Source organism: Delphinus delphis, chromosome 1 (assembly GCF_949987515.2).
Source record: "Delphinus delphis chromosome 1, mDelDel1.2, whole genome shotgun sequence".
Classification (NCBI taxonomy): domain Eukaryota; kingdom Metazoa; phylum Chordata; class Mammalia; order Artiodactyla; family Delphinidae; genus Delphinus; species Delphinus delphis.
The window spans coordinates 11,725,661-11,751,261 of record NC_082683.1 but is presented as its reverse complement, the minus strand read 5'-3'; the positions used below and the strand labels follow the sequence as shown (position 1 = coordinate 11,751,261).

The window sequence follows — 25,601 nt, the reverse complement described above, 5'->3', positions numbered from 1 at the left end:
TGTCCCCTGCATTGGCAGGTGGATTCTTAACCACTGCGCCACCAGGGAGGTCCCTAGAGTTGTTTATAAAGTTCTGACTCGGTGGGGACTTCCCTGGTGGTCCAATGGTTAAGACTCCGTGCTCCCAATGCAGTGGGCCCGGGTTCGATCACTGGTCAGGGACCTAGATCCCGCATTCCGCAATTAAGACCTGCACAGCCAAATAAATAAATAAAAATAAATAAAATAAAATTCTGACTTGGTGGACGCTCCCCCAGCCCTTCTTTGGAATTCTTACTTCAGTCAAGAGAACTCACAGGCCTCCCTGTGGTCGTGTTTTCACAGGTTGCTAATGCTGTTTCAGTGAAAGGAGTTTACAAACAGATTCCTGGCTGTTTTAATTTCCTCCGGAAAAAACTGTTCTTTAAAACGTAATGAGGCTGGGGCCTCTCACCCTGCCTTACCTTTCACCCCCAAACCTTCCTGCTCCAGCCCTGTTGGCGGCTGAGGCCTGGACTTTCCTACAACTGTGGCTGACACCCATTGAAGGATTCTGTAGCCTGTAGAGGTCTGCTCTTTCCCCCGCTGGGCTGCAGACAGGCTCCTAGCAGCTTTCAAACTGGAGCCAAATGACCGGCGATGGAGGAAGGAGAGCAGAACGCCGTGGACACCACGGGGCTCTTCGCCAGTGGCCCGTTCCTGCCTAGTGGCTGTGGCCTGTGACCCCTGTGTTTTCTCCACATCAGGGCTTCTCAACCTCAGCACAGCTGACATTTGGGGCCAGAGAGTCCTTAGTTGTGGGGCCCTCCTGTGCACTGTGGGCTGTTTAGCAGCATCCCTGGCCTCTCCCCACTAGGTGCGAGCAGCACCCCTTCCCCGAGTCGTGACAACGAAAACTGTCTTCAGACGTTGCCAAATCTCCCTGGTGGGCCCCCGCTGGAGAACCACTGAGCTACAGGACATTTTGGTGACAAACAGACCAGCATCTCTTAGATCAGCAGTTTGGGCTGCTAGAGTCTGAAGAGTTAGAATCTGTGAATCCTAAATGAAGTTTTAAAAATTATCAAGTTTTGTCTATACTGCAGTGTTCTTAAAAACAAAACAAAACAAAACCTTAGGTGAATGTGGACTTTCTTTCACCTATTGCCCCCCCCCCCAACATTTTGCTCTAACTCTTTATTCTTCCTTATATAAAGGCGACTTCGGAGTTTTGGGAAACATTTCCCCAGCTCTTATTTCTTTTGACTTTCCCCCCTACCCCATCACAGGAAGGTGACTGGGGTGGGAGCCGTGTGTTCGGGGAGGTTAAGTCACCTGTCCAGGGAACACAATTAACCAGTGGAGAGACCTGGCCAGGCCCAGGTCTTCTTGAGTCCAGCCCATCCCTCCAGGTGCCTTCCTGGCTGCAGGACCCGCACCCTTACCCCCACCGCCAAGGCCTTTAAGCTGCCTCGACCCCAGCCTGTTTCTTGCTTTCAGGGCCCTAGATATGAGGACGATTTGCTAATAAGACTCTCACCAAGATGTGATTCATGTAGTTGTCATTTTATTATTATTTTCCTCTTGTGACCTTTCCAAGTCCGAAACAGTCCCGGGGACTTCTGGTGGTTAGTTATTTTCAATCACCTGCAGGACACACACAAGAAAATAATCCGGTTAACCCAGCAGAGCAGAGCCTTGCTTGCAGGTTCCCGGCTTTCTCCCTTCCGGCTCCGCGCTGCCCATGTGAATCAGGCGGCCCGCGTTGAAGCAGCTCTCCCTAGGGGCTCTAATGATGCTCCAGAGAAAAGATGTCCTCACAGCTTTACACTGACCTGTTGGGGCTTCCTGTAAAAAGGAGTCTTAGCCTGGAGTGCAGTTTGGACTTCAGGGCGGGGGGCCTGGGAACTCTTAAAAAATTATACGCCGAACGTATGGACGGGCATGTTTGTAGATCTCGTTTGTTTCTCAAAAGGTTTGAGAGCCCCTAAATTGTTAACAATCCCTGCTGTTGTCAAGGCACCATCCCGTGCTGGGAGTGGGGCTGTAACCCGTTTTCAGAGGCGGTTTGGCATCTACTAAACATCCTAACGTGCCGACTCCGTGATCCAGTGACGCTGCTGGATCTGTGTAGCATAGATGCTCTCATCAGTGTGCAAGGATATACGTCCAAGGATGTTCACTGCAGCCATGTGAGAGTGGAAAATAGGAAACAGAGGAAAGCTTCATTCATTATATTCATACTATGGAATTTTATTTAGCTGTTCAAAAGAATGACATAGATATATGGGCTCACATGTAAAGTATGATATGGTGTTAAGTGAAACGACTAAGCTGCAGAACAGTAATGGAGAGTCAAATCCTATTTTTGGTTAGAAGACAGTATGTTTATATGTACGTATATAGATATTTTATAGATGCACCGAAATAAATCCAGAAGACCACACACCAAGCCACTGGCTATGATTATCTCTGGGGGGTAGAACTGCAGATGTCATACAAGGGGGATGTCTACTTTTTTACTTGATATACTTTTAATACACTTGATATGCTTTTAATATTTTTACCAAGAGTATGTATTACCTTCTAAAATAAAAATAAAAATAAAGCTGGTGAATGCTGAAGATTCATGTGTTGCTGTCATTCAGTGAACATCTGTTGAAAGGATGAATGCCCTTGGCCACCTGTCTCCTATCGCTTCCCAGCCCCTGACCTTGGCTCGTCACTTGTCTGGGTTTGGAACTCCAAGCTACACACGGTGTGCCCCTGGGCTGGGACCACTGCAAGGCTCCACTGGCCCCTCTGCAGTTGCCGGGGCGGCCTCTACCAGAGGACAGCTGGCAGCTTGGCTCTGCTGCTCCTGGAACCTGTCACAGGCACATGAGCCTGCCCTGGCTGCTGTCCCGGGAGCCTAGGGCCTCTGCCCGGCTGCCTCGAAAGGCTTGCTTTCCCCATTGATCCCCTCTGACATCTGCCCAGGCTTTCGGCTGAGTCCTGCTCTGTTGTGCTTGTGTCTGTGGCTGGGAACAGCTGATGCTGGGACCAAAAGATAGGACAATTGCTCCTGGCCCTGCTCGGGGTCCCCAAGGTGCTGCCAGGGCCAGCCGCGTGGTGACTCACGCGGCAGCTGGGGCTGGAAAGGACCCTCGGCTTTGGCTGGGAAAAGGCCCTAAGCATCCTCCCATCTAATCCGTCTCAGGCTCTTTTGAAATGCTGGTGCACCTCCAAAGCTGGACTCAGGTTTTCCTCTGGCAAAAGGGGACCAGAGCTTTCCCCCAATGGACAGAGAGAACCTGGTAAGTTAATGGCCACTCTCTTCTTGATTTTACCTTTCTCCAACAAACTTTCCTGGCACTTCTGGTGCCTGTAACCACTTGTTGGTAGAGAAATGCCAGCAGACAGACAAATGAACAAGGAGCCCTCAAGTATTAATGGGAAAACCCGGAGGCAGCCACCTGCTTATTTTGACAGTGCCCATTTGACAGTGTTGTTTTCGTCCTGGGACTGCAAGCTCACGGCTGTGACATCATATTTGATTTTATAATGGAGTGTCGGTTTGATTTAATTAAACAGCTCTCTGTAAATTCAACTTGAAATAATGAAACCAGATGCCAGCTTTCCCTTCTTTGGGGGCTCTGTCACAAACACCACAACCCCGACTTGTTCTGCCTCCTAAAAAAGTGGATGAGTCCTGGTCTAGTTCAAGTCTCATTTTACAGAAGAGCAAACCCAGGGGGTGGCACTGCTGGGAGGTGGGTAAAAAAGTGCCCCCGTTCGGTATGGTGCCCTGCTTTTCCCCTCCAGCATCCATTACCAGGCACGATGCCTCCTCCGCCCTCCCCCAGGTCCCCCCCACCAAGGCCTGCCCTTCTGTGACAACTCTCCCTGTATCCATGGCTGCTCCCAAGATTGGTGCCAGTTTTTGGGGTTTTTTTAAATAAAATTTTTTTCTGGTTTTCATTATAAATGAATGTTTATTCGCTGTTTTTTTTTTTTTTTTTTTCGGTACACGGGCCTCTCACTGTTGTGGCCTCTTCCATTGCGGAGCACAGGCTCCGGACGCGCAGGCTCAGCGGCCATGGCTCATGGACCCAGCCGCTCCGCGGCATGTGGGATCTTCCCGGACCGGGGCATGAACCTGCGTCCCCTGCATCGGCAGGCCAACTCTCAACCACTGCGCCACTGGGGAAGCCCTATTCACTGTTTTTTAAAAATAGGAATTGAGCTGGTGTGGAAGTTTGTGAGGCACTGGTTTTGAGCTCACAGGCTAAAGCTCTCTGGGGACACATTCACAGTCATAGTGGGATCAGCTCAGCCCCATTTACCTGGACTGCCTTGGTCTGAAACAGAAAGTCCTGCATCCCAGGCAACTTCCCAGTCCAGCGCAAACTGAGATGATTGGTCACCCTACAGAACAGCTGGGGGACCCTTTAGAATGACTAATTTCCAATAATTAAGGCTGTGAGGATCTCAAACGACCAGGTTTTGGGCTTTGCAGATAAATATAGCATTGGGCAGTGGGGTCTGGGCCTACATGTAGATAAGCAAAACCAAAATACCCCATGAATCCTAGGGAACCTGCTGTTAATGCTGGAGGAGTAACCTTTATTTTCAACCTCTTTGGACAAGACCACCCTCTATGTGCCTTTTCACTCAACTCACACAGAAATGTTGGGGCTTATGGGGGATCCTGCAGGGGTTGCCCAGGTCTGCAGCCTCCTAGCTCTCAAGAGGAGGGAGGGGGTCCTCAGAACTCAGGTGGGCATGGCCCTCATGGGGCCAGGGCCAGGGCAGGGCCTGGGGGGCACAGGGCTGGTCCGGTTCTTACCGAATTGATCTGGTCAACGTAGCTGGAGACCCGTGTGAAGACGGAGGGCTGGCTTGTGGTAGTCGTTGCAACCAAGGGAGGACCCGAAGCTGACCACGCCGTGCACTTGCCCCTGGCCGTTAGCCGCCTGGCAGTTCAGTGGTCCGCCGGAGTCCCCCTGGGGAAGGCCGGTGTTCTGTCAGGAGGGGCCTTTGAGCTTGGGTGGGGCGATGGGAGGGGAGGGGAAGGGGCCACCCTTCAGAGCCCCGTGTTTTACATGTTGGCAGTGCATTTATATTGTTCCGCGGTGGGTTGCCGTATTCTCGGAGGCCAGGCCTTGCGGTCACAGCTCAAGACGGCACCATAATACCGACAGGAGCTGTGTGTGTGCCTGGAATGGTGCTGGCACTTTATAGGCCTTATCTCGTTTAATCTTTACCAAAACCTATGAGCTAAGTGTTGCAGCATCCCCATTTCATCAAAGAGGAAGACAGAAGCCCTCAGACAGGCTGTGCAAGCAGTAAGGTGGAGGAGCTGGGACGCGAGCCAGAGTTAGAATGCCACGCGCTCAATCACCACCGGCCACTTCCTCCCATTGACGGAGTGTCCCGGGGGCCCGTCTGCCTGGGCAGAGAGTGTAGGGGCCCAGTGTGATCTGAAGGACACGTGAAGCTCCTTCCCGCTCTGTCCCCACTCTGCTTCAAAGTCCACCACATAGCAAGTCCTTTTGGTTAAGACACTGTATCAGAAAGGCTCTGTGGCAGCTACCATGAAGGGATACGTTGGGTCATGAATGGGACTAATTCAACAGATAAACTTGAAATCACCTTAGAAAGGTCCTAACCCAGCAAATATGTCCCCTTGGCTCCCTTACTACACAGAGGAAAGAATAAGAGAGATGACAGTCGTGAGAGACCTCAATGAGACCCAAGGAAGGACTTCCCAGCAGTGAGAGGGTGGACACTACTACAAGGAGAATCTCAAAATATCTTTTCTGGAGACTGCAAGGACAAAGGTCGGGGTTCAAATGTGTGAAGCTGTTTCCCAGTGCTTTGCTAGCAGCTGGGAGGATGGAGTCCAGGACCCTGAGAGACTCTCCCCATCCTCAGCCTCATTTTGTCAGTGTGTGTGTGGGGTCACCTGACTTCCTGCACTCACACTGCAGCTGGAGATCACACCATCACCCCCAGCACAGATCATATTGGTCTTCACAGTCCTGCCCCACCAACCAGGTTGGGAGCATGCGGCAGAGTCCACAGCCAGCAACTCGCCCTGCTGCAGGATGTCAGGAAGAGCTCCGCTGGCTGCGTGAGACAAGAGAGAAGGTGTTACAGGGACAAAGGGACTCCTGAGAAAAAGCGAGTAGTGGATGCCCAGCCTCTTTCTTTATGGTCCCTCTTACTTCCCTCCATCCATAGGGTTGCCATGAGAGCAGCCATGTTTGCCCATACTGTATCCTCACAGTTGATTGGGTAGTGTTCTGGCCACAGCTGATTGGTTCAGGGGTGAACATCTGACCCCAGCTAAGCCAATGAGCTCCTTCTCCTGAGAATTTGGGGGTGGGACTAAGAAATCCCAGCCAGAGAGGATATAAATCTGGGAGCTGTTGGTAGTGGCTGCCATTTTTTTCTAGGGAGAGAAGGATGAAGTAGATCCACGAAGAAAAGAAATTCTGAGAGAGGGTTTCCTGAGGTTCTCATAGTCTTTCAGCCCCTGATTCTCTCCTGTTCCTGAAGCCTGGCTGTCTCTGGCCATGGCTGAGTCTCTTAAACCCTTATAACAAACTCTCCATTTTGTTGTGCTGGCTCCATGGTTTCTACCACTTACCTTAAATATGACGGTGAGCCTGCTGGCATCTGGAGACCCAGCTTGGGAAAAATATTTGAATGCATTGAAAGTAGAGCTTTCCTAATGGCTCCCAACGACACTGCCACCATCACTTTCATTACTATCGTCACTGCTACTCATGTCAAAGACTAATAATATTCTTCACTTGCATTTTATTAGGTCGTTCAAAATACTAAACTAATCCTCACAGTAAGTATTTATTCCTATTTTGGACATTGGGACAGATGGGACATTGAAGCCAAGAGAAATTAAGCAGCTTTCCCAAGACCATCCTAATTAAATCTAGTCTAACCTGTATTATATTTTGCAAGTGTCTAAGCATTTTCACATCTCTTTTGTCATCTCTTTTAACCTTTGCCAACCGTATTTCCATTTTACAGATGAGAAAACTGAAGCTAAGTTTACACAGCTAGTGACCAACAGAGCTGGGGATAAAGCCAAGCATTTGGACCCTTCCCTGGCTCTTGCTGCCTCCAGTGAAATACTTTCTGCCTGGGTGTTTTCTGATAAACGAACCAGTGGTTGTGCTTGTGTCTCAGTAAGCATGAGCTACACTTCCCACTTCTTACTTCTGCTGAGTTTCCATGTATCCATGTTTTTGCAGATAAGCCAGGCAAGAGGGTGATACTAATTTGAGTGTATGTGTGTTGATGTACCTCTGTAAAAAACGTGTCACTTATAGATTTATGTCATTATGAAAAAAAAGTAACCACTTATCTGCATGAGCCTTCCTAGACTTTTCCAACCTCTGGTGATTTTACAAGGGGAGGGCAGGTCCTCTGTTCCTTCTTGGTGGCCTGCTGTCATTGGATTTCTGACCCTTAGGGCTTATGTCAAAAGGAGACCCACATGTAGCCAGGGTCTGAGCAGCAAGGTCAGGAGGCACGTGGGACAGATGAGTTTTGAGATGGGGAGCAGAGAGTCTGATGAGGGCCCCAGGGACCTTTGTGGAGCTCTGGAATCCTGAGGTCACAGAGTGAATGCTATTTTGGACTCTGGCTTTGGGCCATAAAAAGGGACTTCTGGGGACTTCCCTGGCGGTCCAGTGGTTAGGACTCTGCACTTCCACTGCAGGGGGCATGGGTTCGATCCCTGGCTGGGGAAGTAAGATCCCACATCCCACATGCCGCGCGGCATGGCCAAGAAAGGGGAGAAAAAGAAAAGGGACTTCTGTGCCAGAAGTCATGTAGTCAATGTAACCCTCATTCCATCATAGTGACAGTGACAACAATTAACACACAACACCTACTATGTGCCAGGCGCTGGGCTAAGTGCTTCCCATGGATTATTGACAACTCTGTGATACAGGTGCTGTTATTATCCCCATTTTACAGAAGAGGAAACTTCAGTGTGGAAAAGCTAATTAAGTAACGTGCCAAAGGTCACATAGCAAGTAAGTGGAGGAGCTGGATTTGAACCCAGGCAGTCTGAATTCCTTTTTTTTTTTTACATCTTTACTGGAGTATAATTGCTTTACAATGGTGTGTTAGTTTCTGCTTTATAACAAAGTGAATCAGTTATACATATACATATATCCCCATATCTCCTCCCTCTTGCTTCTCCCTCTCTCCCACCCTACCTATCCCACCCTTCTAGGTGGTCACAGAGCACCGAGCTGATCTCCCTGTGCTATGCGGCTGCTTCCCACTAGCTATCTACCTTACTTTTGGTAGTGTATATATGTCCATGCCACTCTCTCACTTTGTCCCAGCTTACCCTTCCCCCTCCCCGTGTCCTCAAGTCCATTCTCTAGTAGGTCTGTGTCTTTATTGCCATCTTACCCCTAGGTTCTTCATGACCCTTTTTGTTTTTCTTAGATTCCATATATATGTGTTAGCATACGGTATTTTTCTTTCTCTTTCTGACTTACTTCACTCTGTATGACAGACTGTAGGTCCATCCACCTCACTACAAATAACTCAATTTCGTTTCTTTTTATGTCTGAGTAATATTGCATTGTATGTATGTGCCACATTTTCTTTATCCATTCATCCGATGATGGACACTTAGGTTGCTTCCATTTCCTGTCTATTGTAAATAGTGCTGCAATGAACATTTTGGTACATGACTCTTTTTGAATTATGGTTTCCTCAGGGTATATGCCCAGTAGTGGGATTGCTGGGTCATATGGTAGCTCTATTTGTAATTTTTTAAGGAACCTCCATACTGTTCCCCATAGTGGCTGTACCAATTCACATTCCCACCAGCAGTGCAAGAGTGTTCCCTTTTCTCCACACCCTCTCCAGCATTTATTGTTTCTGGATTTTTTGATGATGGCCATTCTGACCTGTATGAGATGATATCTCATTGTAGTTTTGATTTGCATTTATTTAATGATTAATGATGTTGAGCATTCTTTCATGTGTTTGTTGGCAATCTGTATATCTTCTTTGAAGAAATATCTATTTAGGTCTTCTGCCCATTTTTGGATTGGCTTGTTTGTTTTTTTGTTATTGAGCTGCATGAGCTGCTTATAAATTTTGGAGATTAATCCTTTGTCAGTTGCTTCATTTGCCAATATTTTCTCCCATTCTGAGGGTTGTCTTTTGGTCTTGTTTATGGTTTCCTTTGCTGTGCAAAATCTTTGAAGTTTTATTAGGTCCCATTTGTTTATTTTTGTTTTTATTTCCATTTCTCTAGGAGGTGGGTCAAAAAGGATCTTGCTGTGATTTATGTCGTAGAGTGTTCTGCCTGTTTTCCTCTAAGAGTTTGATAGTTTCTGGCCTTACATTTAGGTCTTTAATCCATTTTGAGCTTATTTATGTGTGTGGTGTAAGGGAGTGTTCTAATCTCATACTTTTACATGTACCTGTCCAGTTTTCCCAGCACCACTTATTGAAGAGGCTGTCCTTTCTCCACTGTACGTTCCTGCCTCCTTTATCAAAGATAAGGTGACCATATGTGCGAGGGTTTATCTCTGGGATTTCTATCGTGTTCTATTGATCTATATTTCTGTTTTTGTGCCAGTACCATACTGTCTTGATTACTGTAGCTTTGTAGTATAGTCTGAAGTCAGGAAGCCTGATTCCTCCAGCTCCGTTTTTCGTTCTCAAGATTGCTTTGGCTATTCGGGATCTTTTGTGTTTCCATACAAATTGTGAAATTTTTTGTTCTAGTTCTGTGAAAAATGCCAGTGGTAGTTTGATAGGGATTGCATTGAATCTGTAGATTGCTTTGGGTAGTAGAGTCATTTTCACCATGTTGATTCTTCCAATCCAAGAACATGGTATATCTCTCCATCTATTTGTATCATCTTTAATTTCTTTCATCAGTGTCTTATAATTTTCTGCATACAGGTCTTTTGTCTCCTTAGGTAGGTTTATTCCTAGATATTTTATTCTTTTTGTTGCAATGGTAAATGGGAGTGTTTTCTTGATTTCACTTTCAGATTTTTCATCCTTAGTGTATAGGAATGCCAGAGATTTCTGTGCATTAATTTTGTATCCTGCTACTTTACCAAATTCATCGATTAGCTCTAGTAGTTTTCTGGTAGCATCTTTAGGATTCTCTATGTATAGTATCATGTCATCTGCAAACAGTGACAGCTTTACTTCTTCTTTTCCGATTTGGATTCCTTTTATTTCCTTTTCTTCTCTGATTGCTGTGGCTAAAACTTCCAAAACTATGTTGAATAAGAGTGGTGAGAGTGGGCAACCTTGTCTTGTTCCTGATCTTAGTGGAAATGCTTTCAGTTTTTCACCATTGAGGATGATGTTGGCTGTGGGTTTGTCATATATGGCCTTTATTATGTTGAGGAAAGTTCCCTCTATGCCTACTTTCTGGAGGGTTTTTATCATAAATGGGTGTTGAATTTTGTCGAAAGCTTTCTCTGCATCTATTGAGATGATCATATGGTTTTTCTCCTTCAATTTGTTAATATGGTGTATCACGTTGATTGATTTGCGTATATTGAAGAATCCTTGCATTCCTGGAATAAACCCCACTTGATTATCCATCTACGCTATCCTGCTTCTCCAAGGCAGCAGCCCTTTTTTCCAGACTCCCTGGATGATGAGTGGGGAGAGAGCCCCTGACTGGACAGGGGTGACATTGCCTCCCTTCCCTCCCTTGGGATCCTTGGGGTTCCCAGCACCCACTTACTCTGCAGCCTTCCCCAGCCCGTGACATAGCAGATGTAGTTGTTGGGTAGAATGGCGCCAGTGGGCGGGCGGTAGGCAGCTAAGCTGGATCTTGTCAGTCAGGGCGATGGGGTTGGCCAGTTTGAGCAGGGCAATGTCGTTCCTGGGTTTGTCAAGAGGCAGAGCATAAAGAGAGGGTTGACTGGTCCTGCCCCAATTATATTTCTGATTTTAGCCCCAGCGGGGACCATCGAACCCCCTCCTCGGCCAGCCTGCTGGTGAATCTTCCTTCTGTTGGGGCTATGAGGGATTGGGGAGCAGCTGTGGTTAAACCCCAGGATTGCATTTTGTCCCTGGTGGAGCTTGGAGCCCTAAATTCCCCTGAGGCCTTTCAGGGGACTATACAGAACAGGGAGGGCAAATAGGTTTGTCTTGCAATGTCTACTCTGATGGATTAGTTTGTGGCTGCCTGGCAGGCTGTGTTGACAAGGATTCTGAGGCTCTGTCCAGGGTCAGCAAGGAAATAAATCCATAACTGCTTGGTAATGTCTGTCCCAGCCATATGCTTCCTATGTTTGGTTTAGAAAACAGTAGATGTTCAAGCTGAAAGGCCTTTTTACCTTTACTCTTTACTAACCCTTCCACCTTGAGTTCTGCTGCCAGATTTATCCATTAGTCTCACGTCCTTGTCTAGGAACCCTTTAGTGATTGGCAGATTACATTTTCCACAATGGCTGCAATGAGATCTCCCATCCCATCGGTGCTTGTTGCAATGTGATGTTGACACTCTGTCCTTTGAGAGGAGGGGACTGGGTTTCTTCCCTCTGGTTGGGGGGTGGGGGACTGTGATATAGAGGAAGTGACACCATGTGACTTCTGAGACTAGGGCATGAGAAAATGCAGCTTCTGTCTGGTCCTTCAGGATTCCTGTTCTTTGGTCCTAACCTCTATGCCGTGAAGAAGCCCAGGCCACATAGAGAGTCCACGTGTATGTGAAAAGGCCCTTCTCCACTCTCTGCCCACCCATCTCCTCCCCATCTCTTAAGGCTTCCCTGGACCCATTCTGTGTCATTTTACGGCTTTCCAGCGTCTTGTCTGTGTGTATTTCATCTAGTTGACAAGTCCCTTTGGGGGCAGAGACTGACTTATGACTCACGGACACCCCGCATCCTTTGTGCACCATCATCGGTGCTGGACCACAGCAGGCTGCCCGGATGAAGGATCACAGGGTGTTATGGCCACAGGGCATCCGCCCGCTCTCCCCAGGGCTGTGATGCAGAGTCTTCTGGACGATATGGCAGAATGAACTTTCTGGGCAGCCATTCAAGAGTGGCACCTTGGGCTGCAGAAGAGCCCTTGCATGTGGATAAATTATGCAGATTTGAAGAGATGGCTGGGGCTCTTCTTTCTAAAGGCCCTTCTGGAACTGCAGATCTGCTCTTGGGGATTGGGAGAGGATGATGGATACCTCTGGGTTTCGGGAAGGTGATGGGGAAGCAGGAAAAGGGAAGACAACTTTCTGTCCCCAGAAAGTGGGGACAATCATGACGACAATGATGATGGAAAGTGTTTTGAAGATGTGCTCAGATCAGGCCTCTGCTGGGCACATCACACCTGATTTAATGCTACTTTCTGGATCTGTATCTTCAGGCAAGTTCCTTCACTTCCTAGGTCGTGGTTTCCTCATCGGTGAGTTGGGGATAATAACAGTACCTCCCGCCTGGGGCTGTTGTGAGGAATAAATATGCTAATGCTCAGGAAACACCTAGCACAGTGCCTGGCACAAGGAAAGCACTAAGTGTTCGTTGGCGTGATTGTGCAAGCTAACTCCTGGGGGTGGAAGAGAGCTCACTGGGAAGGGGGCCTAGACTGTGAGGTTCTGGAGGGTTGGCGACCCCCACCACTCCTGCCTGTCCTTGTGGAAGACCAGGCTGGCTGGGCACAGTCTCTGCTGGTCACTGGAGTGCCTATGCTTGCTTGTGTGATCAGAAAGGGGGAGTTCCCTGAGCTGCAATGAGATGCTCGGGTTTAGGCAGCCCCCTAAACCCCGCAGGACTGGGGGCCTTGTGTATTTCACTCACTGTTGTTTCCTGGTGCCTAGAACAGGGCCTGGCATATAGTAGGTGCTCAACAGATACCTGTGGAATGAAGGCGTGAGTGAACCCATGGCTCTGAATTTTGTTTAATACCACCTGGATCTCAGGATTAGTGATGATGAAAGAAGTTTGATGTTCCAGCAACTATTCCCTGCCCCTACATGTGCCCGCTCCCTGGGGTAGGGGGTGGAGATTCAGGGGTGAATCAGGCATGGCCCAGCCCTTGCAAACTTCCGGCTAGAAGGGGAATTAGATGTGAATTCATCTCTAATGCACCTTGAGAGTGGGCCGGGCGGGAGGAAGGGGTTGATTCCGCCAGTTTTCTGACGGGCAGAGAACCTTCCCTGCCTCTTCTTCCTCTCCCTCCTTTTTTCCACTTCCTGGGACCACTCCCCTCTACTTTGATGGCTCAGACATAGATCCCAGCACTTACACCTCTTTACTGCACCATTATTGTACTATTACTGCTAATAGCCCACACATATGGCTTCTATCATGTGCCAGGACTTTTTCTAAGCGCTTTACATACATTATCTCATTTCATCCTCGCAACAACCCTAGAGGTAGACACTATTACTGTCCTTATTTTACCAAAGAGGAAACTGAGGCACAGAAAGGCTAAGGAACTCGTGCTGGGCCACGCGGTCAGTATTCGTATCTAAGCCTCCAGGCTCCAGAAGCTCGACCCCTAACCACCACCCCTCACTGCCTCCCAGCCACACTTCTGGCCGTGGGCTTCTTGAGAGCTGGCGTGGTGACCTGTGCATCTCTGTGCGTCCAGCACCCAGCACGGCATGTGGGACATGGCGGGTGAACATAGGATGGTATGTGCTTGTCTACGAGGAGTTGGGGGAAGCGGAGTTGCCATCTCCTTGCAGGTCGGGGAACAATCACTGGGGGGCTTTGCAGAGCTCTGTGCCCCTTGCCAGCTTCCTGTGTGTGTTACCCCAGGCTGTCCCAGCAGAGTATCAGGGAATCTTTGAAAAATGTCAAAGGCGTGTTGGGAGGGGACACAGAGTAGGGGACAGCAGAGGGACTGTGTCCTACTCCACTCATAGACTCCACTTATAGTGGGACCTGCAGACCTATCCCTGTGTCCCCAGGACTTGGCACAGAATAAATACACGGTCAGTGAGTGCCTGCGGTGGACAGGGGAGCTGCAGGCTTAACTGGCAGGAGATCCAGGTCGCTCTGACAGTCTATGCCTCTCCCTCCCCTAGTCACAGCCCAGCCCAGGCATCTTTGGGGCCGAGAGCTCCTCCCCACTCCCTACAGAAGGAGCAAAGGATGGGGCAGGGTTGCACCCACTGCCTTCTGGGAGACGCCCTATCCCCGCTCTGCACCCCTGCCAACCCACCCCCCAAGCGCACCCAGACAGAACACACCCTTTGGAGAGCTGGTTGGAGTTCCAGTCCTCTTGCACCACAAGCTTGGAGACCTTGACGGCCAGCGAGGCGGGCTCATGGGTGGCGAGGCAATGCTGGCCCAGCAGCACGCTGTAGGTCCTGGAGGAACTGGGAGAGGGGGCCAAGCGGGGAAGGTAAGCTCTGGGCTGTCCTTTCCTCTCTCTGGGCCCCTATGGGCAGGGACACCCCAATCAATGCACTGTCTGGAGGCCTGGCTCTGGCCAGTGCTGGGATGGGCCCAAGTCAGTGCCTGCCCCAAGAGCTACTAGTTGGCGCTGGGAATTTTTCTTCCCTCTGGGCAATCGGTTAGTTACAATAACTATAACCAAACAGTAATTGCAACTATATTATACCAACTGTAAACTATGATATAAAATAAAAGTTATAATAATATAAACTCTGTGTTACTATCGGGGAAGTGAGATGGATACAGAGATAACAGCAGTCATTTATCCTCAAGGGCATCTTTTAATTTAACCCCTCACCTTCCATTTTTAGATGGGGAACCTGAGGCTCAGGGAGGAGAAATGGTCCAGAGTTTTGCAGCTCGTTAGTGACAATTCAGAGCTAGAACCAGGACTCTGATGCCCAGGCCTCTATTATTTCCCCCCACCTGCCTCCTAGAACTTGTAAATCAGGTGAGGAGAAGGGACCTCTCCTGGCTATGAAAGCATCACATTGGCCCAGCGGAAACTCCAGTGAGCACCAACCGGTGTGAGATAAGCAGAGGCTGTAGGGAGGGAAAAGGACAGCTGAACAACGAATGTCACAGAGCCCTTCCTGTCCCTTGTGGGCCTTTATAATGGTGCCAGTTCACTTTTATTGAGCACTTACTAAGAGCCAGCCCCTTTAATGCATCATCATATTTAATCCACACTAAATTCTGTTGCCTGATTTTTAGCAGGTGATGGTATTGAGGCTTGGAGTAGTAGTTCAAGTTGCTCAAGGGAACTCAGTTCCAGATCCTGAGGCCACATCTAGTTCCCCCAAGAGGACAGGAAATGGGCCTCCTCCCTCTCCATAGTCCCCCTCAGCGCCCCGCAAGAGATACTTAACCCATGTCGCGTATGGGCCCATCAACTGACCAACAGACGGAACTATACATTGATGAGAACTTGTTTTCGGCTGAGGAAGTGGTTATGTGCAAGGCTCCTTCACACAGGGTGGCTCAGGCCATCTGGGCTCCAACTCTGAGGGATGAGCATTGGCCAGTGGGGTGAGTGGGCTGGGAGACTGGGGAAGAGCACTCACCTGATGTAGTGGGCAGCTGTCAGGACCCAGTTTTGGCCTGTCAGAGACCCTCCACAGGTGTGGCGCCACTGGCCTTTAGAGCTGTACTGCAGGGAGACCTGGGAAGAAGTGCAGGTGCTCTGGTCACTGAAAGGACCAGGCGCCTCTGCTCTGCAGCTTCCCAGCCCTGAGAGCGGGGCCAGGGTCAGGTGAGCAAGGCACTCCCCTCAGGTGCAAAATCTAAGGGGGCACCAAGAAACTCGGTAATCAGGATAAATAACATTTTTAATAATCTTTAGAAAATTAGCACAAAAAAATCTCTGATGAACAAAATGTCAAAAATTTAAATAAAGACAGTATTAAAAAGTAATTGTTGGGCTTCCCTGGTGGCACAGTGGTTAAGAATCCACCTGCCAATGCAGGGGGCACGGGTTCGAGCCCTGGTCCGGGAAGATCCCACATGCCGCGGAGCAACGAAGCCTGTGCGCCACAACTACTGAGCCTGCGCTCTAGAGTCCGCGAGCCACAACTACTGAGCCCACGTGCCACAACTACTGAAGCCCGCGCGCCTAGAGCCCGAGCTCCGCAACAAGGGAAGCCACGACAATGAGAAGCCCGCGCACCTCAAGGGAGAGTAGCCCCCCGCTTGCCGCAACTAGAGAAAGCCTGCACGCAGCAAAGAAGACCCAACGCAGCCAAAAATAAAATAAATAAAAAGTGATTGTTTTGAACATCTTTGGGCAACCTGACTTGTTGGGTTTTTTTCCCTTCTTGGGAGGTATTTCTTTAGGACATATTCCTCCAATTTAATATGTGTAAACCAAAATTTTGATTTCCCCCCCCGCCCCAAGTCTGTGTTTTCCCATCTTGGTAAATGGCAACCCCACTGTACCTGCTGCTCAGGCCAAAACACTAGGCAGTGAATTTGCTGCTTCTCTTTCTCTCATATGCCTCATTCTAATCTACCAGCAAATCCTGCCAGCTCTACTTCCAGAATATGTAGACAGAACGCATCCCTCTTACCACCTCAACTGCTGGTCCCAACCATCTTTATTTAACTCTCACCTGGATTATTATTGTAGCTTCCTATGTATTCTCCCTGCTCTCACCCTGGCCCCTCCCTCACCCCGGCCCCTCCCTCACCCCATTTCTCAACACAGCAGCCAGAATGATCCTTTTAAAATGTAAGCATGATTATATCTCTTCTCTGCTCGAACAGCCAGTGGCTCCCCCTATTACACAGTGTGAAACCCCAAACTGAACAAGGCTCTACAAGTCTCCACATGACCTCCCTGACCTTATAGGCTCCCACTCCCTTCTGCTCCAGCCACACTGACCTCCACGAGGTTCTGGAAATGCACCAAGCCCACTTCTGCCTCAGGGCCTTTGCACTTGCTGTTCCTTCTGCCTGGACTATTCTTCTCTTATGTATTAGCATAGCGTTCTCCTTCACTTCCTACGGGTCTGTGCTCAAGGTTTTCTTCTCTGTGAGGCCTTCTGTGACTTACCTAAAACAGAGTATGCACGCTCATGTGCACACGTACATCCTTACACACGTATGCACACATATGAACACACACATCCCTTTTCCTCTGGTCCTGCTTTATTCTTCATCATAGTATCTATCATCACCTGACATTATGAATTTACCCATTCAATTGTTTATTGTCTCACTCTCCCACTTTAATATAAGCTCTGTGAATTTTTTTTCCCACTGCTGTATTCCAGGTGCCTAGAACAGTACATGTCTCATGGTGGGTCCTTAATAAATTGAACAAGTGAGTGAATCAGCAAATGAATGAATGAATAAATGAATGGATGGATGAGTGAGTGAATGAATGAAAGTAGACTCACCAGGCAAGGGTCTGGTCTTTCCTGCAGAACTTGTCACCTGTTGCTCTAGTTTTTCCCTCAAGACTAAACCCACCGATAGGAATATGAACATACATAAGTGTACCTTACCCTACAGCTCCTCAACTTTTAAAAAATATTTTTGTATTTTTTAAAAATGTATTTTATTTTATTTATTTTTGGCTGCATAGGGTCTTAGTTGCTGCGCCCGGTCTTTCTCTAGTTTCGGCAAGTGGGGGCTACTCTTCATTGCGTTGCGTGGGCTTCTCATTGCGGTGGCTTCTCTTGTTGCGGACCATGGGCTCTAGGCACGCAGGCTTCAGTAGTTGCAGCATGTGGGCTCAGTAGTTGTGGTGCGTACGCTTAGCTGCTCTGCGACATATGGGATCTTCCCGGACCAGGGATCGAACCCGTGTCCCCTGCATTGGCAGGTGGATTCTTTGCCCCTGTGCCACCAGGGTAGTCCCTCATTTTTTTTTTAAACAAAAACGTGCTTCTATTTAGATTTGATAGTTTAATAGGTGTGGGTTGGAACTTTAAGGCGGTTGCACTTGGCACTGTTTGGTTCTCTGCCAAAGCTGTCCCATCTCCTTCCCCTTCCTTTCAAGTCCTTGCCAAGGCCAAGCAGAGAGGAGGGAGGTGACAGCAGAGCATTGTGTGCTCTGACCAGGGTTCCCGTGGAGGAAAAGCAGGAATGATGCCTGCTTTTCTCCAAACATCCTCATTTCTGATTATCCACGTGGCATTTTCTTGTTTGCTTGACATTTAAGGGGCCTTAGATGAACTGGCTTTTTAAACAATGCTTAAAATTAGACAAAATTAAAAAAGACACCTTAAAGGATGTCCCCACCCCCAAAATCTGAAAATAGGCTGAAACCATCCTACAGATGTGAAAATTTGAAATAATATGGAAACATAATTTGTGGGTAGCTAAGTGTGGCCATATAATTTGTGGGTAGCTAAAGAGCAAAGGTTGAACCAGATTTGAATCTCCAGTTTCCGCCAGGCTAACGGGGTGACTTTGGGCAATTATGTAACTTTTCTGAGCCCCAGTTACCTTGTCTAGAAAATGGGGATCATAATGCCATAATGCCTGTCAGGGGCTCTTGGGATGATTAACAATTACAACAGCTAACACTTTAAATGTCTAATAATTTGAACACTTACTATATACTAGACACTGTTTTGAGCTCAGAGTGTGAATCAGCTTACATCATAATCACAGCAATCCCATGAGGCACTATTATTATTCCCATTTTACAGATGAGTAAACTAAGGCAACCAATAGAAATTTGTATAATGTGGTCCACGCCATAAGGGCTGTTGTACATTTTTAATATTACCCACCGAGAAAGGTAAATTGAGTTGCTCCACTCATACAGCTACTATGTGGTAGAGCAGGGATCGTCTGGCTCCACGATCTGTCTGGAAACTTTATACATCCTACTTTAATTTTGAATCACATAGCACTTTATTTTCGAGTGTCTGGTGGGTTATGATCTAGGATCATAATCTTGGGGTGAGTGTGGAACAAAAGAGACCTCTCAGGCAACTCAGAGCAAATTATATCTGTTTAAAATTTTGATATTTTGTTTGTTATGAAAAAGTTTGATTTTTTAAAAATATTGCATTTAAATATTCATTTTGGTTACTGAGTTTTGTGATGCCTCCTTAGATTTTGCACCCAAAGTGAGTGCCTTGCTTGCCTCACCCTGGTCCCCACCCTGCTTGACCTGCCCACCAACCCCAATAAAAAAATCTCCCAGGGAAGCAGAAGCAGGAAGTGTAGAGAGACACTTCCAAGAGCAACATTAATCAGTTCCCAAGGCAAGGATGCTTTTGTACCAGCAGTGTCAGCGGGTCCAGAGGATGAGGAAATATTTTGGTAGGCAGCATTGATTGGTTCTCAGCACAAGGGTGACCTCTGCTTAAGGGGGAGGTATAGGATCTCTCTTCCAACTTTCCAGAAAAAATATATTATGTGAGTGTGAGAGAAGTGCCAAAAGAATTGGCAACATACACAGAGCCAAGTGTATAAATTGCGAACTATCGGTCACCATCTATTAATTGAGGGGAAGATGAACGGATGTTGCCATTCCCTCCGTGAAACATACTGATGGCTGTGTGGGGCACCCTGAACGCTCACCACTAGCACTCACCCCAATTCAACCTTTTTGTTTCCAAACCCGTGTATGCCAGTTGTGCTTGTATTGTAATTATGTAAATTGATTAAACATGTAACCGATGAAACGTGAGTTCAAAAAGTGAGCTGTGATTTATATGGAAACTAAGTTAAATGCTTGGAAGAGACCAGATAACCCTGACTTTTGAAAAATTGCTGTGAAATTAGGCATCGAAGAGAAAACGGAAAAATTGAGAAAATAGGTCATAAAAATCTGGAAGAGCTCATTCCGATGGCTTCTTGAATGTCTCACAGTCATTGCTCTACTCTAAGGAAATGGAATTATAGATGATGTGTTGTGGGGGGTGGTTTACGCAAGACAGACTGGTGAACAAATATATATGTACAAGGTTTAAATTAAAATAAAATGTTTAAAAAATGTATGTGTGGTTTCTAATAATTTCGCTATAACCAAGCTTTCAATTACTTAGTCCCAATCACGTCAGATTAGAGAGATTTTACAATATTTATTTATGTCAATGTCAGCCTCATGTATTTTCTTCGGGAGTCCTACCACTAACAGGTCCTGGTAATTTGTGTCCGTGCCCCAACCAGAATTTTTAGTCTCCATATCACTAGGATTATTTTAAGGTAAGGAAGCATTTACTTTCATTGGTAACATCTACTTGTCTGTAGTTAAGAATTAATTTGCGGGACTTCCCTGGTGGCGCAGTGGTTAAGAATCCGCCTGCCAATGCAGGGGACACGGGTTCGAGCCCTGGTCCAGGAAGATCCCACATGCCGTGGAGCAGCCAAGCCCGTGCACCACAACTACTGAGCCTGTGCTCTAGAGCCCGCGAGCCACAACTACCGAGCCTGTGCGCTGCAACTACTGAGCCCACGAGCCTGGAGCCCGTGCTCCGCCACCGCAAGGAGAAGCCCGTGCACAGCAATGAGACCCAACGCAGCCAAAAAGAAAAAAAATAAAAAATAATTAATTTGTACTAGTTGGTTCCTTAAAGCAAGGAATATTTGCATAGGGGGTGATGAATTGTTCATAGGATAACAGTACATGTGTAAGCAAGCATCTGATTGGTTAACAGAGCAAGACTGTATTTGTGAATTTGTGTGTATGGGTTGTGGGTAGGGCAGGTCTTTATCAACGCTGGAGAAGGCACCTCTCCCTCCACCCCCAAGGTTGACCAAGGGCACAGAAATGTATTTTTCATTGGCGAATTTTCCCATCCTGCTCTCTGAGTCCCCACCAATCCTCATCTTTGCCAGCGCAGTAGACCCCGTGGTGGAGGGCAAAGGGGTGACGTGAGGTAGGTAAGGGCAGGGGGGCAGAAGTGGAGGGGTGGGGGGACTCCCCTGCCAGGGACAGCTGTTGGCTCTCACATCTTCACCTCCAACCACCCTGGGCAGGTTGGGCAGGTAAGTGGGGAGCCCACAGCTGAGAGCTGTAAAAAGAGAAAGGGTCGTGAGCCCAGGAAGCAATGACCCAAACGATGTAACCTACACTCGCTGAATTCCCAAATCCCAAATAGAGAATCCCTGTTCTGGAAGGATCTCCACACGTTGCAGAGTCCTGCCCTTTGCTCCACTTATTTGGAACTTCCCTCCAGCTTTCTTATAACCACAGGACTGAGTCCAGTGGGTACAGGGAGGTCCCATCCCCAGTCCCACCAGGAGACTGAAAATGTGCCTCTGGGTGACAGGACTTACCTCCAGCCACCAATGTAGGCAGCAGTAGGGCTCTGATCACGGTGTGTCTGTAGGAGTCCGACATGTGTGGCCCTGGCTAAGGCCCTGGTTTTATGAGTGAACTTATCGGCCAGAGATACACTAGGAATGCAAGATGGGGATTTTCTCCAAGCCCAATGGAAAAATGGCCTGTGTCCAAATATTTTTTTCCATTTCCCCCACCTGTCACCCTGGCACTACTTTGAAAAAATGCCAAAGGTGGATATTGAAATATGAGTTCTATCTGCTTTTAAGAGATTATGTTACGTGTTAGGGGAAGAAGAAAAATATTGTTGTTGGTCCTTGGAGTTGTGTTTTCATAGAAAAGATTAGGTTGGTGTGCTGAGCAAACAGCATTCTAGGCCAGTGGTTCTCAATGGAGCTGGTATTGCCTACCAAGGGGACATTTGGCAATGTCCAGAGACATTTTTGGCTGGGGATGGGGTATTACTGGTATGTAGTGGGGAGAGTCTAGAGATGATGTTAAACATCCTATAAGGCCCCCGGCAGCCCGTCATAACAAGGAATTATCCCACCCTGAACGTCAGTGGTGCTGAGGTTGAGGAAGCCTGTTCTAGGCCATGCTGTGGCTTGCTGTGTGACCCTGGACAAGCCATGGAAGTCTCTAGGCCTGGGGCCTTCCCTTCTGTGAACCAGGCAGAGAAACGTGTGCCCAGTCTGTTTTGCAACAATGTGGTGAGGATTTGAAAAACATGAACGTGCTTACCTAGGAGAAGCACAAAACAGACCCACACAGGTAGGGTTTGGCAGTCCCAGCAACAGTGAGGAGGGAGTGCTGGCCGAGGAGGGCTGTATCTATCATCTGCTCCTAAGACGACAACAGTTTGTACTTCTCCAGTAACTTCATCTGCCAAGTGGGGTCAGAGCAGGAACTTCTTAGAAAGGGAGGCTGACACTCACCAAACATATACATCAGAGGCACTCAGATGTCTTACCTAATCTAAGCCTTACAAAACCTTGCACAAGGGTCTCATATTTCAAGGGAGGAAGCTGAGGTTCAGAGAGGTAAAGTGACTTGCCCAAGAACACACAGCTTCTAAGCGGCAGAATGGGGATTCCAACATAGGTTGGTCTGATTTCCAAGCCCTTTTACTTGATGCTGCTGAAGGTGGCCTTCCGAATGTCCTCCTAGCACTGCAATAAGCCCCTTGTTTTTGGCGGGGGTGGGGGGGCGGGGAGACGGGTGGAGAAAATGAGCGAGGGTTCCTGATGGATGTTCTCGTTCTGCCTTAAACCTTCACTCTTATTGCTTGTGGTCTGAGCACGGTGCCAGGCAGGCCAGGCTCTGGTGAGACAGTCCTGCTCTGTGACCACAGATTCTACCTTTTGCCCAGCTAGAAAAGCAGAGCAGAAAGTGGACTCCATCTGTTAAGATCTGAGTTCAAGCCCTCACTGAGTCAGATCTGAGCATTATAGCTTGGAGGGACAAGTCACTTCTCTCCTGAGCCCGAGTTTCTTAAATAACAATCCAGGCCTGATTGCAGGATCATTGTATGGGTGAGAAAATGGGTGTGAGAAAATTTTGTAATCTCCCCGGGATCGTGAGGAAGGTGAAGGAGGCTGGGGTACAGAATCCCGTTGCATTAGACGTCAGAATATCTGGGCTCTAGTCCCAACTGCATTCCCTAACTCCTTTAACAGTGTGGGCTCTTGTTTACAATCTGTAGCAGTCACTACAACAACAAACAATTTCTGAAGTTTCCTATTTTATCTTGAATTAATGTGACCATGCCATTCTGTTTCACGTATCTGCGTTTGTTTTACTATAAGATTTTCCCTGTATGAGGTCACTGGACAAATACCAGTTTTGTGCATGCCATGGGCTTGCTGTGTGATCACACAGGTCCTCTGGCCTGGGGCTGCCCATGAATGAAAACAGTGAGAGGAACATATGCCTGGCCTATTTCACCATATTGCTGGGAGGGTTTGAAAGTGACAGAAAACGTCATCAAACAGGCTTAAGCCAAAGAGTCATTCATTGGGACACAAGATGGAAAAGTCCAGGAGCAGGGCTCACTTCAGGCACAGCTGGATCCAGGGCTCTGGTGATGTCCCTAGGACTCGGCTCCTCTCCGTCTTCTGGCTCTGCTTTCCACTGTGAGCGTCCACTCTCAGGCTCCATTAACTGGCCTGTAGGAGCTCCAGGTGGTCCTATGGGGGCACGAGGGCTACAGAATCCCTGACCCAGGGTTTCTCAACCATGGCACTGTTGACCTTTGGGTGATGGTTCTTTGCGATGAGAGCCCTCCTGTGCATTGTAGGGTACTTAGCAGCAATCCTGGTCCCCGCCCACTAGATGCCAGTAGTCCCTGCCCTCCTCCCTTAAGTTGTGACAACCAGAAATGTCCCTACACATTGCCGAAGGTACCCTGGAGAGCAAAACCATCCCCTCTTCCTCTTCCCCCATTTTGCTGTTCTAGCCTCGCATCCCTCATCCTCAAACACATCAGGGAATGAGTGAGAGCTTCCTGGTAGTTCCCGCAGAAGTCCTGCAACTCTCTCTGATTGGATCCGCCTCAGGTCGCGTGCCCATCCCTGAACCAATTGTTGTGGTGGAGGAGGGGCTGCTAGGGTGGATTGGCCAGGCCTGGAGCACAAGTCCCACCTCTAGATCTGGGCTCCAGGCTCCTGATGGAGGTGCGGGGGAGGGACAGCACCGAATAACCATGGAGGCTTCTGGAGGGGGAACGGAGGCTGGGAGAGAGAGTGGGTTTTACAGCCCACTTCCCCCTCTGGGGCTCAGTCCCCCGTTGATCTGTTGTGGGACAACAAGGCAATCTGTAAAGTTCTAGCCTCGGCTGGGTCTTTGAGGTCTCAGCGGGGCCAGGGAGATGCAGATGCGAATTTCTCACGGGGCGTATGACTCATTCATAAGGGTTCCTCTGAGACGCCATATGCTCTGTGGTTAGAGGCTTGGGTTTGCACCCCTGTGCCTCCTGGTAGGGACTCTGGTCTGGTTCGTCGCTACTCACAGAGTGGTCTGGACCAGCCTAGTTTAGGATCTGGTTAGAAATGGAGACTCGGGGGGACTTCCCTGGAGGTCCAGTGGCTAAGACTTCACCTTCCAATGCAGGGGCTGTGGGTTTGATCCCTGGTTGGGGAGCTAAGATCCCACATGACTTGCGACCAAAAAACATAAAACAGAAGCAGTATTGTAACAAATTCAATAAAGACTTTAAAAATGGTCCACATCAAAAAAAATCTTAAAAAAAAAAAAAAAGGAATGCAGACTCAGGACTTCCCCGTGGTCCAGTTGTTAAGACTCTGCGCTCCCAGTGCAGGGGGCCGGGGTTCCATCCCTGGTCAGGGAACTAGATCCCACATGCCGCAACTAAGAGCCCGCATGCCACAACGAAGATCCCGTATGCTGCAACTAAGACCCGGGGCAGTCAAATATATATATGTGTGTGTATATATAAGCATAAAAGAAATGCAGACTCTCCCACCCAGGCCTACTGATTCAGCATCTGCAGTTTAACAAGATACCTAGGTGATTCTTCTGCACGTTAACATTTGAGGCGACCTGGGCTAGAACAAGTTTCATCTCTTTAACTCAATTTCTTCACCTACCAAATGCAACAGTAACAATCCCATCTATCTCTTAGGATTGTTGTTAGAATTAAGCAACGGTTTATTCACTTAAAACACTGAGAATCATAAATGTTCAATAAAATGTTCCCTCTTCAAGCCTTCAACCTGTAGGCCTCAGCTATCAGAATAGCACAGAATTCTTCCAACTTTGCCATCAAAGAATCCTAGGAGATCAGGGGTTGGCAAATTGTTTCTGTAAAGGACCAGATAATAAATAGTTTAGAATTGCGGGCCATACGGTCTCTGTTGCAACTACTCAACCTTGCTGTCACAGTGCAAAAGTAGCCCGATAGGCATAGCTGTTTTCCAATAAAGCTTTATTTACAAAATAGATTTGGTTTGCAGGCTCCGGTTTTCAGTAGATTAACGATGTGGGGTCTAGCATGTAGCAGTCACCACAAGAGCAAAATGTCTCCGGAGTCTCATTCTTCATCTTGAAAGCTTGATCTGAATTTTGCAGCTTATTTCATAGCACAGCTGGGTTTATTTTAATGTGCATTTTTTTCTTCCCACACAATCTTCATAGGAAATCAGTGCTTTGGGAAGGTGCTCTATGTTTATTCTCTGTCATTACCTGCTCCCCAGCCCATCATCTTGTGAAGCTTTGCAGATAGGTGCCCCCCACCTGATGAGAGTGAGCTTCAGAGGACTGACCCCCACGGCCTGCTGGGAATGAAGCTCCCTCTCCTTAGGAATAAAAGGGAGAGGGAGGATCTCCTAATAAGGGTCCAGGTGTGAGGTCAGTAGCAGTAATGATGCCTCCGATCACAAGCCCCTGTTATTTTGTTGGCTCCCAAAGGGAAGGAGGGAGGGATGGAGGGGAGGTGCCCATTTTACAGATGAGAAAAC

The 25,601-nt window shown here is 48.0% G+C and overlaps 2 protein-coding genes across 4 annotated transcripts in view; one reads left to right on the top strand and one right to left on the bottom strand.

Moving 5' to 3' along the window:
* Window positions 1–2,576, top strand: part of CASP9 (caspase 9) — a 30,250-nt gene extending 27,674 nt beyond the window's left edge. For all 3 annotated transcript variants that reach the window (XM_060014828.2, XM_060014810.1, XM_060014824.1), the window contains one exon: window positions 325–2,576. In XM_060014828.2, the coding sequence (XP_059870811.1) occupies window positions 325–414 (90 nt within the window). In that variant the 3' untranslated portion in view covers window positions 415–2,576. The remainder of the gene's footprint in view (window positions 1–324) is intronic.
* Window positions 1,588–21,186, bottom strand: LOC132425897 (chymotrypsin-like elastase family member 2A). The gene is given in 10 exon segments (XM_060012356.1): window positions 1,588–1,605; window positions 4,787–4,837; window positions 4,839–4,943; window positions 5,924–6,065; window positions 10,711–10,775; window positions 10,777–10,855; window positions 14,174–14,302; window positions 15,446–15,546; window positions 20,772–20,857; window positions 21,123–21,186. Coding segments are annotated over 10 exon segments (840 nt in total).
* Window positions 21,187–25,601: the final 4,415 nt, after the last annotated feature.